This window comes from Arachis ipaensis, chromosome B5, assembly GCF_059453495.1.
Source record: "Arachis ipaensis isolate K30076 ecotype BB chromosome B5, ASM5945349v1, whole genome shotgun sequence".
NCBI classification, from domain to species: Eukaryota; Viridiplantae; Streptophyta; class Magnoliopsida; order Fabales; family Fabaceae; genus Arachis; species Arachis ipaensis.
In genome coordinates, this window is record NC_142440.1 from 12,644,429 (window position 1) to 12,659,418 (window position 14,990).

The 14,990-nt window shown below is 35.8% G+C and overlaps 1 protein-coding gene across 1 annotated transcript; it reads right to left on the reverse strand.

Moving 5' to 3' along the window:
• Positions 1–286: 286 nt before the first annotated feature.
• LOC148563400 (uncharacterized) lies at positions 287–1,489 on the reverse strand. The gene has a single exon (XM_088486787.1). It carries the CDS (start codon positions 1,487–1,489, stop codon positions 287–289), a length of 1,203 nt encoding a protein of 400 aa, XP_088342913.1.
• Between the last annotated feature and the right edge of the window lie 13,501 nt (positions 1,490–14,990).

Below are 14,990 nucleotides of genomic sequence, written 5' to 3' on the forward strand. Positions count from 1 at the left end.
CCAACCAAACCCAAAGCGGGCAAGAAGGAAGACAAAAACACAACTACCGGTCTTGGAGGTTGGGTGCGCTATGGGGTCTTGTGCGCCTAGTCTGCGATAATATGGGTATCGGTCTCGGTTCTGTCTTGGAGCTTCGTTCTTCGTCCTTTATCTTAGAAGAAGGAGCGTAGGTTGGTTGAGCACGAATAAGTGGTTGTCTCTTTCTTAAGAATATAGGAGTTCGTCTCTTTCGTTTTCGCTTTGGTGAAGTACTGTCCGAAACTTCCCCTAATATGGGCATCCCCAATCACATTCCACATCCCACTTCAAACTTATCGATTCCTCGGGTAGGGTAGCCCCCTCTAGAAAGGCATTCCAGCTTCAGAGGCAGGTGAGCGGGGTCAGGAAGGAGTTTGACTGCTGGGATGGGGTCGGATCCTACTCGAAGCACTCCACTCACTAAAACCAAATCAGCACTTATTAAACAGCTCATAATAAGGCCATCATTATCATTGCTCATGGTTCTAAATGGATTAAATCCATCGCTAGCTAGCCCTAATCTTATGTTACGAGATTCTTCAGCAAAATCGGGATGAAGCCTGTCAAAGTCTTTCCATGATTGGCCATCAGCTGGGTGTCTTAACTTTCCATCCTTTGAACGATGTTCATCGTGCCACCTTAATGATTCAGCTGTTTTTGAACACAGGAACAACTTCTTAAGCCTTGGAATCAAGGGAAAATGCCTCAAGACCTTTGCAGGCACATGTTTTTTCTTCAACTTATCAACTTCTATATCTACCTCAACATTTTTTATGTACCTGGAAGCTCCACAAATAGGACAAAATTCTTCATCTTCATATGTATCCCGGAACAGAACACAATCGTTGGGACAAGCATGAATTTTATTATAACCAAGTCCTAAATCTTTTACCATGGCCATGATTTTATTGAAAGAATCAGGAATATTCAAATGAGGAATCGCTTCTTTCAGTAATTCAAGTAGAGCAGTAAAGGATGCGTTGCTCCAACCATTAAGAGTCTTCAACAAATACAATCGGATAACGAATGATAATGTCGAAATTTTTTTACAGCCAGGATATAACTCTTGTTTTCCTTCTTCAAGCAAGTTATAAAACTTTTTTGCATCTTCGTTTGGCCCATCACCATCTTTATCTCCTTCAAGCACATGCCGAAACATCTCGTTTAGCAGCCCATGAATGTCGTCGACAAATCCTTCATGGACTTCACTCTCATCGGTTTCACTATCCATGCGACTTATCCTTTCGCCGTGATGAACCCACACAGTGTAACCTTTTTGAAATTCCTTACTTATTAAATGATCATAAACTTCATCCCTTCGCCCCCAACTAAAGTTATTACATATAGAACAAGGACAAAGAATTTCTTGTCCTTGTGGTCTACCTTTAGAAAAGGCAAAATCCAAAAATGAATTAACACCATGTTGGTAACCCTCAGTATGTCTTGGTAAACTAGTCCACCCTTTGTCCATTACTTTGTCAACTAAAATAAAAGACACGGACATATGTTTTAGACTAACTATAAGTGATTTTTTCAATCAAGAGCTCATTGCATCTAAAGAATTTCTAGAAGTCAACCACACATATTCAAAAGAGAACATCTCAACCAATCATGAGACTAACAATTTGTATCTAACAAACTATGCAAAGAAGCTTAAGCAATCAATTAATCAGTAAATATTCTTAACAATTAAATGTTCAAACAAATTTAAAAAGATAATATATTAAATAATTTACCTGTAGTGTAGCTCAATGTCTAAGGTAGTCGCAGCTACAGAGAGACCCGTTATTTGATTCTTTTTTCTGGTTTTAAAGAGACAAACTAAAACAGCAACAAAGAATAAAAATATAAGTAATTCATAACCAGATTTTTTTAACAAAAAATTCACTTTTAAAACCAATTTTTAGAAATCTTATTTTCAAAAGTGATAGATAACTAAAAAATCAAACAATAGAATTATCAAGTTTAGCAACACAGAAATCCAGAACACAATGCACTAACAAAACGTGCTCATCTTCAAATAGACAGCATCATCATATGTTTCTTCTACTACACTCTATCCCCAAGAAAAAATCTAAAACAATTAGTACAGTGATGAGTTTTGCTAACTAGAACTCAAATTAATAAACAATGCAAAAACAATTTTTGAATTTGAACAATGCACAAACGGCCAAATACAAATTTCCCTTTCTATCTTATTAGCTAAATAAAGCCTCAAAATAATTTTTGAACAATGCACAAACATCACCACTTTCCTTTCTTCTTCTTAAATCCAACAAAAATACCCAACAGCCAAAGCCCTAACTAAGCAACAGAAACTCAAAGAAGAACACTTACCACAGATGACAACCCGCAAACGGCCGATGCAGTGAAGCAGCAGCAGCAAAGAGACAACCCACATATGACAACCCTTTTTTTTTATTTTAAAGAGACAAACTACAACAGCAACAAAGAATAAAAATATAAGCAATTCATAACCATAACTGTAATACTAACGTTACTATCACTTTCATGCCTGAAATAAATTGATTTCTCAAAATAAGCAACAAACCGTTCAAAGTGAACGAAGTATATAAATAAATTACTCAGAGATGCAATGAATGATATATAAATGCATTTTTTGAAACTTTAAATAAACTGTTCTAACTAAGTGTAAACTGACAAAGACCAAATAATGGATAACTTTTCTTTAAATGAGAACAGCATTTTGAGATAACAAATTGCCAAATCAAAATTAGAATAGCACTGTACCAAAGAGTATTTCAATTGAAACTCTTCTCAAATGCCTTCTATAATTGAGGTCCAAAAAATTATTTTGTTAATATAATTTAGCCCACTTTTAAACTAAAGGACTTTTAATAAAGTATATTTAAGTTTGTTAATTGAAGGTCTTTTATATAAAATTTAGTTCTGATGAAGTTTCAGAACAGAACCCATGACCAAAATAAAAAAGAAAGGAGTTTTGTAACTTTTTTTACAAGAGTGGCAACTGGTTTATATTGTAGTGCACTTATGGATAGCAAGTAGCAACTAGCAAGCAATTACCAGGGTAGTTCAAAGAATAAAATGATAAATTTTATTCTCATTAAGCTAATTCAAATGAAAAAAAAATTATCTATTCCATCAAATATTTAAAACAACAAATATTTCTCCTGATTAATTGAGGCATGTAGGAAGAAGAGCATAATTTATGCTGATCTCTAAGTCAAATAGTTGGAATAAGCATGAAATTCCTCTGTTATCCCAGATGAAACCAACCAATATGAAAAGCAGTCCACAACTCACTGAAATAATAACATTATAAAATAAGGCTAAAATAAACAAAGCAGATAAATAAAATAAAAAATAAACAATTGAAAAACAGCGATATAGAAATTACTCTATAATCCTCAATAAAGAGTTATTGGGCATCCACCATAAAACACCTCAAAGAAAGCAGAGAAACAGAACCATAATGCCACCGAACACACTATTCGCAGATAATAAAAGTTTTGCTACCTTAAATAACAGACTGACTTAAGCCCCAGGTTCATTTCACAAGTTCGCAGTCCAAATTCAAACCAGAACAGAAACTCAGTCAACATTCAACACTCATCTTGCTCATGTTCACAAACATCACCACTTTCCACAGCCAACAAAAACACCCAACAGCCAATCAAACCCTAACTAAGCAACAAAAATCAGAGATGAAGACCACTTACCACAGATGACAAACCACAACCGGCAATGCAGCGAAGCAGCAGCAGCAGCGAAACACAATCCACAATCAGCCAAGACAATGAAGCAGAAATAGCGACGTAGAAAAAGAACAGGGGAGAAGCAAGGACACCGTGGAGAAGCAGTGAAGCCTCGGAGAGGGGAGAAGCAGCGACGCCACGGAGAGACTCAGCGACGCCGGGAAGAAAGAGGCAGCGACGATATCGGGAAGAATGCAGCGACAATGATGGTGCGACGATGGTGAGTGGCGATTTGGGGCTTCCTGGTGACTTGCGATGATGGTGAGATTTACGGCTTCATGGAGAGCTGCGGTGCGATGACTTTTCACATTCTGAGGCGTGGGTTAGGGTTCGGTACGGTGGAGGGAGGAAGCTCTTTGGTTTCGAAGAGAAGGAGGGCTTTCTTAGTCTTATTTGCTGTTATGTATTCATTCCTTTATTAATTAGGAAAAAATTAATAATCAATAATAGATATATAATATTTATTTTAAAATTATTTTAATTTTATTTTTTTATATTAATATTTATTATATATTTATAATAAAAATATATAATATTTATTATAAATTTATTTTAGCTATATGTGTTAAAAATATAATATTTTTTATATATTTATAATAATATATAATATTTATAATAAATTTATTTCAATTTTATTTTTTAAAATAATATTTGTTATTTATTTATAACAGTAGTTTTTGAGTATTTTATAAATTCATTATTTATAAAAAAATAGTTTCAATTTATATAATTATCTGAAATTATTTTTATTAGTATTGTTTAATTTGTCTAATTATTTAAATAATTTAGAAAATGGTTGTTTCATAAATAATTGTTGTAATGGTTGTAAAACCATTCTTTAAAATAGTCAAAGAGAACGGTTTTATTTGGTTACTATAGCATAATGAAAAAATGAACTTCAACAGCAACACTGTAAAAACCGTTTTCTAAGACCATCTAATGGAACGGTTTTAAAGTGTAGCATTTTGGCAACAGTTTTAATGCGTTTTCTTTGTGTAATTCTTTAAACAACGATAAAAAACCGTTGCTTAAAGCCAAATCATGGTAACGGTTATAAAACCGTTCTTTAAAATAGTCAAACAGAACGATTTTAATTTGTTGCTATAAATTGATGAAAAATTGAATTCAACAGTAACACTTTAAAAATCTGTTGTCTAAACCTATCTAAGAGAACGGTTTTAAGGCATTGCAAAATTTGGCGTTGCTAAAGGCCATATTTGTTGTAGTGATTTGAAGGACCTAGGTTTCTCAGGCCCTCTTTTCATTTGGCAAAGGAGAAGGATAAAAAGAAGACTTGATCATTGCTTGAGCAACCTAGACTTTTCTAACATATTTATTAATGTAGGGGTTAGACATCTACCTAAACTAAAGTCTGATCACCTCCCTATCTTGCTGAATTTTCAGGGATAGGATAGAGAGCAGAATAATAAGCCTTTTAGGTTTATTGCGCCATGGATTTTGCATAAAGATGACGAAAAGTTAGTGGCTGAAAGTTGGAGTAGACAAGATGTTCTTCCTATGAACATTAAAAGAATTATCGAAAATGCCAAAATCTAGAATAAAGAAGTCTTCGGTCACATTTTCAAGAAGAAACAACAAATAATTTCAAGACTGGAAGGTATCAATAATAGTTTGTCCTTTCAGCCAAACCCCTTTCTTGACAAACTTCAAAAAGAACTATGGAAAGAGTATGAAATTATTGTTATTCAGGAGGAATCATACTAACAACAAATGTCAAAATGTAAGGTCATACAATTTGGGGACAAGAATACAAGTTATTTTTACCAGAAGGCAAATGGAAGAACGAAGAGAAACCATGTGGCCACCTTAAAGGCTTTGGGAGTTAATTTCTTTAAATCTCTTTACTCTATAGATTGCAACACTAATATGTTTCTAATTTCAGGTTGCTTCCCTAGGCTAAATGACGAAGATTATATGGACATTGCACGCGAAATTTCCTTAAAGGAAACCAAGGATGCAATTTTTAGCATGGGAAGTTGGAAGGCACCCGTAAGCGATGGACTCCCTGTTAAATTCTTTCAACATTCTTGGAGTGTAGTGGCTGAATCTTTTTTTGATTGGGTGAGAATGATTTTTAGAGAGCCTAATAATATTGCAATAGTTAATCAAACCATTATTGCTATTATCCCCAAAATTTTCTCTCTAGAGAATTTTAGTCATTTTAGGCCTATTAGCCTTTGCATTTTTGCAATGTGTGTTATAAAGTTGTCACTAAAATTATATTGCCTTGAGGCTGAAAAATTATATGCCTACTCTAATTTTTTACACCCAAACTAATTTTGTTCCTGACAGGATTAGTGCAAACAATATTTTAATTGCATAAGAGGTAGTTCATACCATGAGAAAACTCATGGGAAAGGTCTCATGGCCATTAAAATAGGTTTGGAAAAAGCTTACGACAGACTTAACTGGTCCTTTGTTGTTGATACTTTGAAAGATATCAGCTTCCCTGAGAGCATCATTAATGTTATTGCATATTGCATATCTACTCCCACTATGAACCTTCTTTGGAATGGCTCACCCTTAGAGAACTTCATCCCAACCAGAGAAATTAAACAGGAAGACCCCTTATCCCCTTCTCTTTATGTTTTATGCATTGAAAGATTATCTCAGCTTATTTATAAATTAGTGGAGGACAAGAAGTGAGAACCTATAACCCTATCCAGAAATGGTCTTAAGATTTCTCATCTTTGCTTTTGCAAATGGCCTTATTTTATTCACTAAAGCTAGCAAGAAGCAAGTCAAAGTTATTAAGGAAGCCCTTCAAATTTTCTGTGATAGCTCTAGACAAAAGATCAGTTTCAATAAATCATGTGTTTACTTCTCTAGAAATGTCAACCATACAGTCAGACAACATCTAAGCCAGGAGCTCGGCAACGCTCTCACAGCAAACCTTGGAAAGTACTGTTGAGGATAAATAGAGATAAGAGATGAAACTAGCTGAAGTGTGAGGTGTGTGATTAGGAGTTAGTTATGTTGAGATGTCAAGTTTGTTAGAAGGGTAATTAGTTGTTAGAAAAACCTACTTCAGTTGTGACTATAAATACAAGAGTAAATCTCCTCTGTATAGCAGTTTTTCTGAATCAATGAATTCATTTTCTCATTCTCTTCTCATCTCTCTGCTCTCTACTCTATTTCTCTCTCGCTCATAGCTCTCTTTTCAGATCTACCAGAGTTTCTGATGTCTTCTCATGGTATCAGAGCTCTAGGTTCTGATCCATGGTGCTACCAAGTGAAATTCCAGCTTTCGCAACTATGAACCCTAGAACAATGATCAACACCATCGCGTTCAAGCACGATGAAAACAACTTCGTTCGATGAAGACGTCAACCACTGGCCTTCATAAAATCGCTCAAGGATCATCTCAATCCAAACTGGAAGATTATTTTAAAAAACGGATGAAATCAAAAGTAAAGCAGCTGAAAACACAAATTAAGACCATCAAACTTCAAGGATCTGTAACTGAATATATGTCCAGGATAAAAAAGGTAACAAACTCACTTTCTACATTAGGTGCACCTCTTACTAGTGAGAAATTTGTAGAAGTAGTAGCTCAAGGCTTGAATGAGGATTATAGTGCTTTTATTACTATGATAAATTCAAAGGTTGATGAAATAACTGAGAGTGAGGTAAAGGCATTAATAGTAGCACAAGAAGAATTAGTTGAGAGATTTAAGAAGAATGTACTTGGCACTATGCATGTAAATTTGGCTCAAGGTTCAAAATCAAAACTGCAAGAACACCACCACAATTACTCTACATATTCATAAAATCAACAATATAACTATCAAGGAAGAAGTCGAGAGTTTTGAGGACAAGCTCGTGGTCGAGGATTTCAAGGTGGCAGATCCTTCCATTATGGCAATTCAAGGCCGCAATGTCAGCTAGGTGGAAGGATGGGACACACTATATGAGATTGTTATCACAGGTTTAATCAAAACTATCAAAGACCTTATGAAGCAGCATCAAATCCACCAGCTCCACCATCTTCAGCCTTTCATCAGCCTCAGTCACAAACAGATTCACAACCAAGAGTATTGGTTGCAGCTGCGCCATCAACTACACCTTTGACAGATAGAACGTGGTATCTGGACATAGGAGCATCACATCACCTTACATTTGATGGCAACAATCTAGTTACAAGCTCAGAGTATGAAGGCTCAGAGCAGGTGTTCACATGTAATGATCAAGGTATGTGCATCAATAATATTAATAGAACTATGTTATTTTCTGTGTCTAACCCACCTTATCAGCCCAACACACACTACTTCAAACTACTAAACCTACTACATGTTCCCTCAAGTACAAAGAACCTCATTAGTGTGCGCAAGATAATCACGTGTTCTTTGAATTCCATCCTTTTGATTATTTGGTTAAGGCTTAGGAGACCAATGAACTGCTTCTCAGATGGTCTCTTAGAGGAGGACTTTATCAATTTGATAACATTGGCATATTGGCCAGGGCAGCACCATCAAGCAGTTTACCTTCATTCAAAAGAAGAAAAAAAGCTTTGCAAGTAATAAAAGCCACTGTATCTGATAGTAGTAACCATGAATCTCATTTTAGTGTATAAAAGTCTAGACCAGGTCGTGTTGAGCTTGAACAGAAAAGCAAAAAAAAGAAAGTGAACAAAAACAGAAAAGAAAAGAAGAAGAAATGCACATTGTAAAGTTGCGTCTGTGTCACAGTTTGAAGTATGGCATAGAAGGTTAGGACACCCGGTTACAAAAATAGTAGCAAAAGTAATGCAGCATTGTAAAATTATGGATGATGATATGAATAAAAGAGACACAACAGCTATTACTCCTTTGTGCAATGCATGTTGTCAAGGAAAACATCATAATTTGCCTTTTTCTGACTCACTCACTGACTATAACACAACCCTAGAATTAGTCTACTCTGACATTTGGGGGCTAGCACCAATCATCAGTAGTTTAGGTTTTAGATATTATATAATTTTCATTGACACCAAAACAAGATACACATGCCTATACCTACTGCAAAACAAAGCTCAAGCTCTCCAAGCCTTTATCCGATACAAATTGCTACTTGAAAACAAGACTGGACACAAGATTAAAAGCCTTCAAACTGACACTGGAGGTGAATTTTTCTCTCACAGTTTCATAGAATTCCTCATTCAGCATGGTATTGCTCATAGACTTAGTTGTCCTCACACTCACCAACAAAACGGTAAAGTTGAACGAAAACACCGACACATAACTGAAATGGGCTTAGCACTACTCTCTTAAGCCTCTTTGCCCCTAAGATTTTGGGATCAAGCCTTCTTGACAGCCACTCATCTCATTAATCTACTACCCTTACACACTACAGATCAGAAAACACCATTTGAACTCCTCAATCACAAAGAACCAGACTATTTGTTCCTCAAAACCTTTGGATGTGCATGTTATCCACAATTTAAACCCTACAACACATAAATTTGATTTTAAAACTCACAAATGTCTCTTTTTAGGTTACTCTTCTTATCATAAAGGGTACAAATGTCTCTCACCTTTCGACAAACTCTACGTTTCCAGACATGTCTTATTTGATGAATCTGAGTTTCCTTGTCAATCCCTCTTCTTTAATCAAACTCCAAAACTGAAATCTGCTGTCCCACGCCTCCAAACCATAAGCTCTACACCATTGTACCTCATTCCAACCCCCATCGTTGTCCAACAAAACCATCTCAACACTCTAGCCACATCTTCAATCAGTCCTTCCAACAACACTATCCCTCTCATACATGAAACACATGTCCCTAACTCTGACACCACTCTTCACCGTCAAATACCAGACCCAACACAACAATTCCTTTCCCAACCATCTCTACCATCCTCCACACCCTTAGCTCAACCTGAGTCTTCTGTCAATATTAGTGCTGCTCATAACTATCCATTAACTGATGATACTGTTATGACTACTTCTACTTCTATGTTTCTCTCAAGTAATGCAGGGTTAGCTGAGCAGCTAGAAAGAGGACACGCAGCTCTGCATACTACAGCGCCTACTCGAATGCATCCTATGGTTACTAAAAGTAAGGCAGAAATTTGTAAGCCAAAACTATTCACTGCATTGGTTTCGGGTAATGCTTTAGAGTTTATACCTTACACAAGTTGAACCTTCTTCAGTGGTACAAGCACTAACCTCTCCGCATTGGAAAGTCACAATGGATAAGGATTATGCAGCACTTTTGAAGTTAAAGACATGGAACTTGGTTGAAGAGTCACCAACAGTTGAACCAATTGGATGTCGATGTGTTTTTCGCATCAAAAGACAGCCAGACGGGACAATTCAGAAGTACAAAGCGAGGTTGGTCACAAAGGAATTTCATCAGCGAGAAGGTTTGGACTATGATCAAGTTTTTAGTCTGGTTTCCAAGCCTGCAACAATACGCACATTTTTGTCTATTGCTGTTTCAAAAGGATGGAGAGTGAGGCAGTTTGATTTCAGCAATGCATTTCTCAATGGGAATTTACATGAGAAAGTGCACATGGTGCAACCTAAGGGTTATGCACTTGGTTCTGGCCTTGTGTGCAAATTGGAGAAGGCCTTATATGGCTTAAAACATGCTCCAAGAGCCTGGTTTCTGAAGTTAAGTAGCACACTTAGAAGCTTTGGTTTTCCAAGTACAACCTCAGATCCTTGTCTCTTTGTTCGACACAGTAAAGCTCCAACAACTTATTTTCTAGCATATGTCGATGACATACTGATGACTGGCACTAATCAAACTGAAGTTGATGTTTTGATCCAACAATTAAATAAAGTGTTCACTCTAAAGGACTTGGGGAAAATGAATTTTTTTTCTTGGAATTGAAGTTGAAAGAACTAAAGTTGATACCCTAGTGCTGAAATAGTCGAAATATGTCAAGGATCTATTGAAGAGAGTTGAGATGTTAGAGTCTAAATCCGTTACCACACCAATGGCTAGTACCTTAAAGCTTGATACAACAGGTAGTCAGGTACAACATTTGATAAGCCTTCTCTGTACAGATCCATAGTGGGTGGGCTGCAATATGCCACCATGACTAGGCTTGATATTGCCTTCTCCGTGAACAAAGTGTCCCAATTTATGCATGCACCCCTAGAACAATACTGGAAGGCAGTAAAAAGAACACTCTGCTTCCTGGCCGAGACAATTAATTTTGGGGTTGAAATTCACAGAAGCAACGACTTCAGAATCTTAGCCTTTTGTGACTTAGATTGGGTAGCAGATCCTGTGGATAGACGGTCAACAACAGGGTATTGCATATTCCTTGGGGTGAATCTCATAAATTGGTCAAGCAGGAAGCAAACGGCTGTAGCCAAATCAAGTGATGAGGCTGAGTTTAGGGCCATTGCTGATGCCATGACAAACACTATGTGGCTGCAAAAAATCCTTTATAAAATGCACATACCAACTGGACTTCCTCTAATATTATTTTGTGACAATCAAAGCACAGTGCTCATGAGTCAGAATCCAATTCTGTATAGTTGATCCAAACATTTCGAAATTGATCTCCACTTTATTTGACATAGAGTTGAGGACAAGCAGGCATGTGTAGCCCATATTCCATCTCAAGATCAAATTGCAGATGTTCTTACCAAGCCAATGAGTCAATATGATGCCTTCTTGAAGATTAGATGCAAACTAAGATTAGTTGACCAATCCAAGCTCAAGTTGAGGGAGAATGTTGAGGATAAATAGAGATACAAGATGAAACTAGCTAAAGTATGAGGCATGTAATTAGGAGTTAGTTATGCTTAGTTGTCAAGTTTGTTAGAAGGGTAATTAGTTGTTAGAAAACCTGCTTCAGCGTGACTATAAATACAAGAGTAAACCTCCTCTATATAGCAGCTTTTCTGAATCAATGAATTCATTTTCTCATTCTCTTCTCATATCTCTACTCTCTACTCCCTTTCTCTCTCACTGCTAGATCTCTTTTCAGATCTATCAGAGTTTTTGATATCTTCTCATAGTTCAGGTTTTAGATATTATATAATTTTCATTGATACCAAAACCAGATACACATGCATATACCTGCTACAAAACAAAGCTAAAGCTCTCTAAGCCTTTACCCAATACAAATTTCTACTTGAAAACAAGACTGGACACAAGATTAAAAGCTTTCAAACTAACAATGGAGGTGAATTCCTCTCTCACAGTTTCACAGAATTCCTCATTCAGCATGGCATTGCTCATAGGCTTAGTTGTCCTCACACTCACCAACAAAACGGTAGAGTTAAACAGAAACACCGACACATAATTGAAATGGGCCTAGCACTACTCTCTCAAGCCTCCTTGCCCCTAAGGTTTTGGGATCAAGCCTTCTTTACAGCCACTCATCTTATTAATCTACTACCCTCATACACTACAGATCAAAAAACACCAATTGAACTCTTCAATCATACGCCTCACACTTCAACTAGTTCCATCTCTTATCTCTATTTATCCTTAACAAGTACTTGGGTGTCCCTCTCATTCATGAAAAATGCAATCGAAAATACTTTTAATTTATCATTGACCGCATCCAAAACAAGCTTTCTAGCTGAAACCAGAAAACCCTTTCCCCAGCAGGCAGATGCACCCTAGTGAAGTCTATTCTATCTATTATTCCTAGTTATTGCATGCAAACTATGAATATTCCTACACCAGTTTGTAACAAGATTGATAAGATATGTAGAGATTTTCTTTGAGGATGCAGCAAGGAAGAGAAAAGATTCATTTAATTAACTAGGACAACATTTGCAAGGAGAAAGATCAAGGCGACCTAGGAATACGAAAAGCTCATGAGACCAACAAACTTTTCCTCGTGAAGTTGGGTTGGAATCTTATCCACAATAGAAAGGCGCTTTGGGTTCAGGTGATGTGGGCAAAATATGGGTGTGGAGATAGTGTTATACCCAAAGTTTTCTTGAAGAATAGTAATTCAAATGCTTGGAATGACATCGTCAAAATTTGGGATAATTTTAGTACTAATTTGGTTTGGAGAATTGGCAATGGTACGATGATTTCTTTTTAGGAAGGCCACTGGATTCTGGGAATACCAAATGTAAAGAATTTTGTACTTATTAACCTCAGCCAGGAGATGTTACAAGAGATGGTGAGCACCTATGCTACTACCTATGGGAGTTGGAATTGGGAGATTGTGCATCAAATCCTACCAGAAGAGATTCTAGATCATTTTCATATTCTAAAAGCCCCAAATGCCAATATGGGCGATGATTCTATTTGTTGGATATCTGAGGCGAGTGAAAATTTTTTTATTAAGTTTGTGTATAATCATTTTTATGGAGAAGGAGAGGTAACAGAACCTCATTTTAAAAATATTTGGAAGTTAAAAATCTCCCAAAGACTTAAGACTTTTACTTGACTCATTATGCATAATACTTTGCTTAACAATAAAAAGAGACAGAGAAGAAAGCTTACTGAGGATGCTATAATGCATAATACCCTGGCCAAGAAGAAAGCTTACCGAGGATGCTATAATGCATAATACCCTGGCCAAGAAGAATCACTGCTTCATGTGCTCCTCGACTGTCCCTGTATCCGAAATACATGGCAAAGTAGTGTTAATAGTAGCTATAAGAGGGATTTTTTTAACCAAGATTTAAAGAATTGGTTAGAAGAAAACCTTTTCTCAGCTGCTCACAATGGGACTTCATGGCCCATCCCTTTCATCACAATTTGCAACACTGCCTGAAGAAACAGAAATAATTTCATATTTAATCAAAGAGGTATCTTTAGTATAGAAATTCTCCACATAGTTAGCAACTTGGCAAGAAACTATGAAAAAATTCTTACACTGATTGAGAACAACAGAGGAGCTCTTCGGTACAAAAAAGTGGAAGACATTGGGTGAGAACCCCCAAATGAAGGTTGTTTTAAGCTAAACACTGATGGTTCAGTTCTTCTCCCCACTGGCATGGGAACTTGTGGTGGCCTCTTGTGTGATTCAACGGGAAAAATAGTAGCTCCGTTCATGATGAGGATTGGAAATACCACTATCACAATGGCAGAATTTTGGAGAATTTATGTGGGATTAAAAATTACTACTAAGATTGGGATTACTAACGTGAGAGTGGAGTCAGATTCAGTATGCACAGTTTAATTGATAGGAAGGCAAGATACAGAGCTCCATGCGAGCACTTTGCTCATTCGTGCTATCAAGGAACTGCTCGCAGGCCATGGTGATTTTCATATTTCGCATATTTTTCGAGAGGCTAATTTTGCTGCGGACATCGTAGCAAAGCGAGCTCAGGATATGGATCATGGTCCATAGAGTTCTTTGTTTCGACACTCCACCATTTTTTGTGTCAACCATTGATGCTTATAGGAGAGGGGTAAAATTCCCCAAAACTTTGTTTGAGTAGTTGGTGTGTTTTGTTTGGGCCTTGGGTCCTGATGAAAATAAAAAAAAATGAATCATTATTTAAATCAGTTAAATAATTAACTTAGTCAAACTTAAATAAACTTGATAAAATCCAGTCAAACTGATTCAAAATCGATTTAACTTGATCCAATTTCGGTCAAACCCAATAAAGTCAGAAAATATATTATCTTCTATACATAATTTTTTTGTTAAATGTATTACATAAATAAAATTAAATTATATTTACAAATCTAAAAAAAATTATTAACTACAATATATTTTCTATTTCTGTGATCATTATTTTTATTTATAAATACTTAAAGAGTATAATAAATATAAACTAATTGATGAATTATTAAAATTTAAAAATAATTAATTAAATACAAAATAAAACTAAAGTAAAAAGATATTTATTATGAAGATAAAAAATAAAATAAAATTTTATATAATTATTTAATTATGACTGGATCAATCGGTTCAACTTGTGATCCGCCGGTTGAACTAGTGATCTGATTGTCTGACCGGTTTGATTACCAATTTAGTTCTGATAACTATGATTTTCAAAGGCTGAGAACTGAGACTTAGTATTGTATTTGCTGACTAGAATTGGAATTAAAATTTTAGGGTAAGTTCTATTTGTGTCCCTAATGCTTAAATCGTTTTATTTGTATCTCTAACGTTTGTAAAAGTGATTAAATATTATGATGCCGTCAATTACACATCATCATGAGCTTTATTTGGAGTTAGAATACAAATATTTGAGATAGAATTGATGATCCACTCTGGATAATAGTTCATCAAAAATTGAAACTAATCCATACAACATTTACATTATTCACTTTTTTAAGGACATAATTAAATG

Bases quoted from the DNA above. Each gene is read 5' to 3' on its own strand.
- LOC148563400 (XM_088486787.1), bottom strand. From the start codon at position 1,489: ATGGACAAAGGGTGGACTAGTTTACCAAGACATACTGAGGGTTACCAA.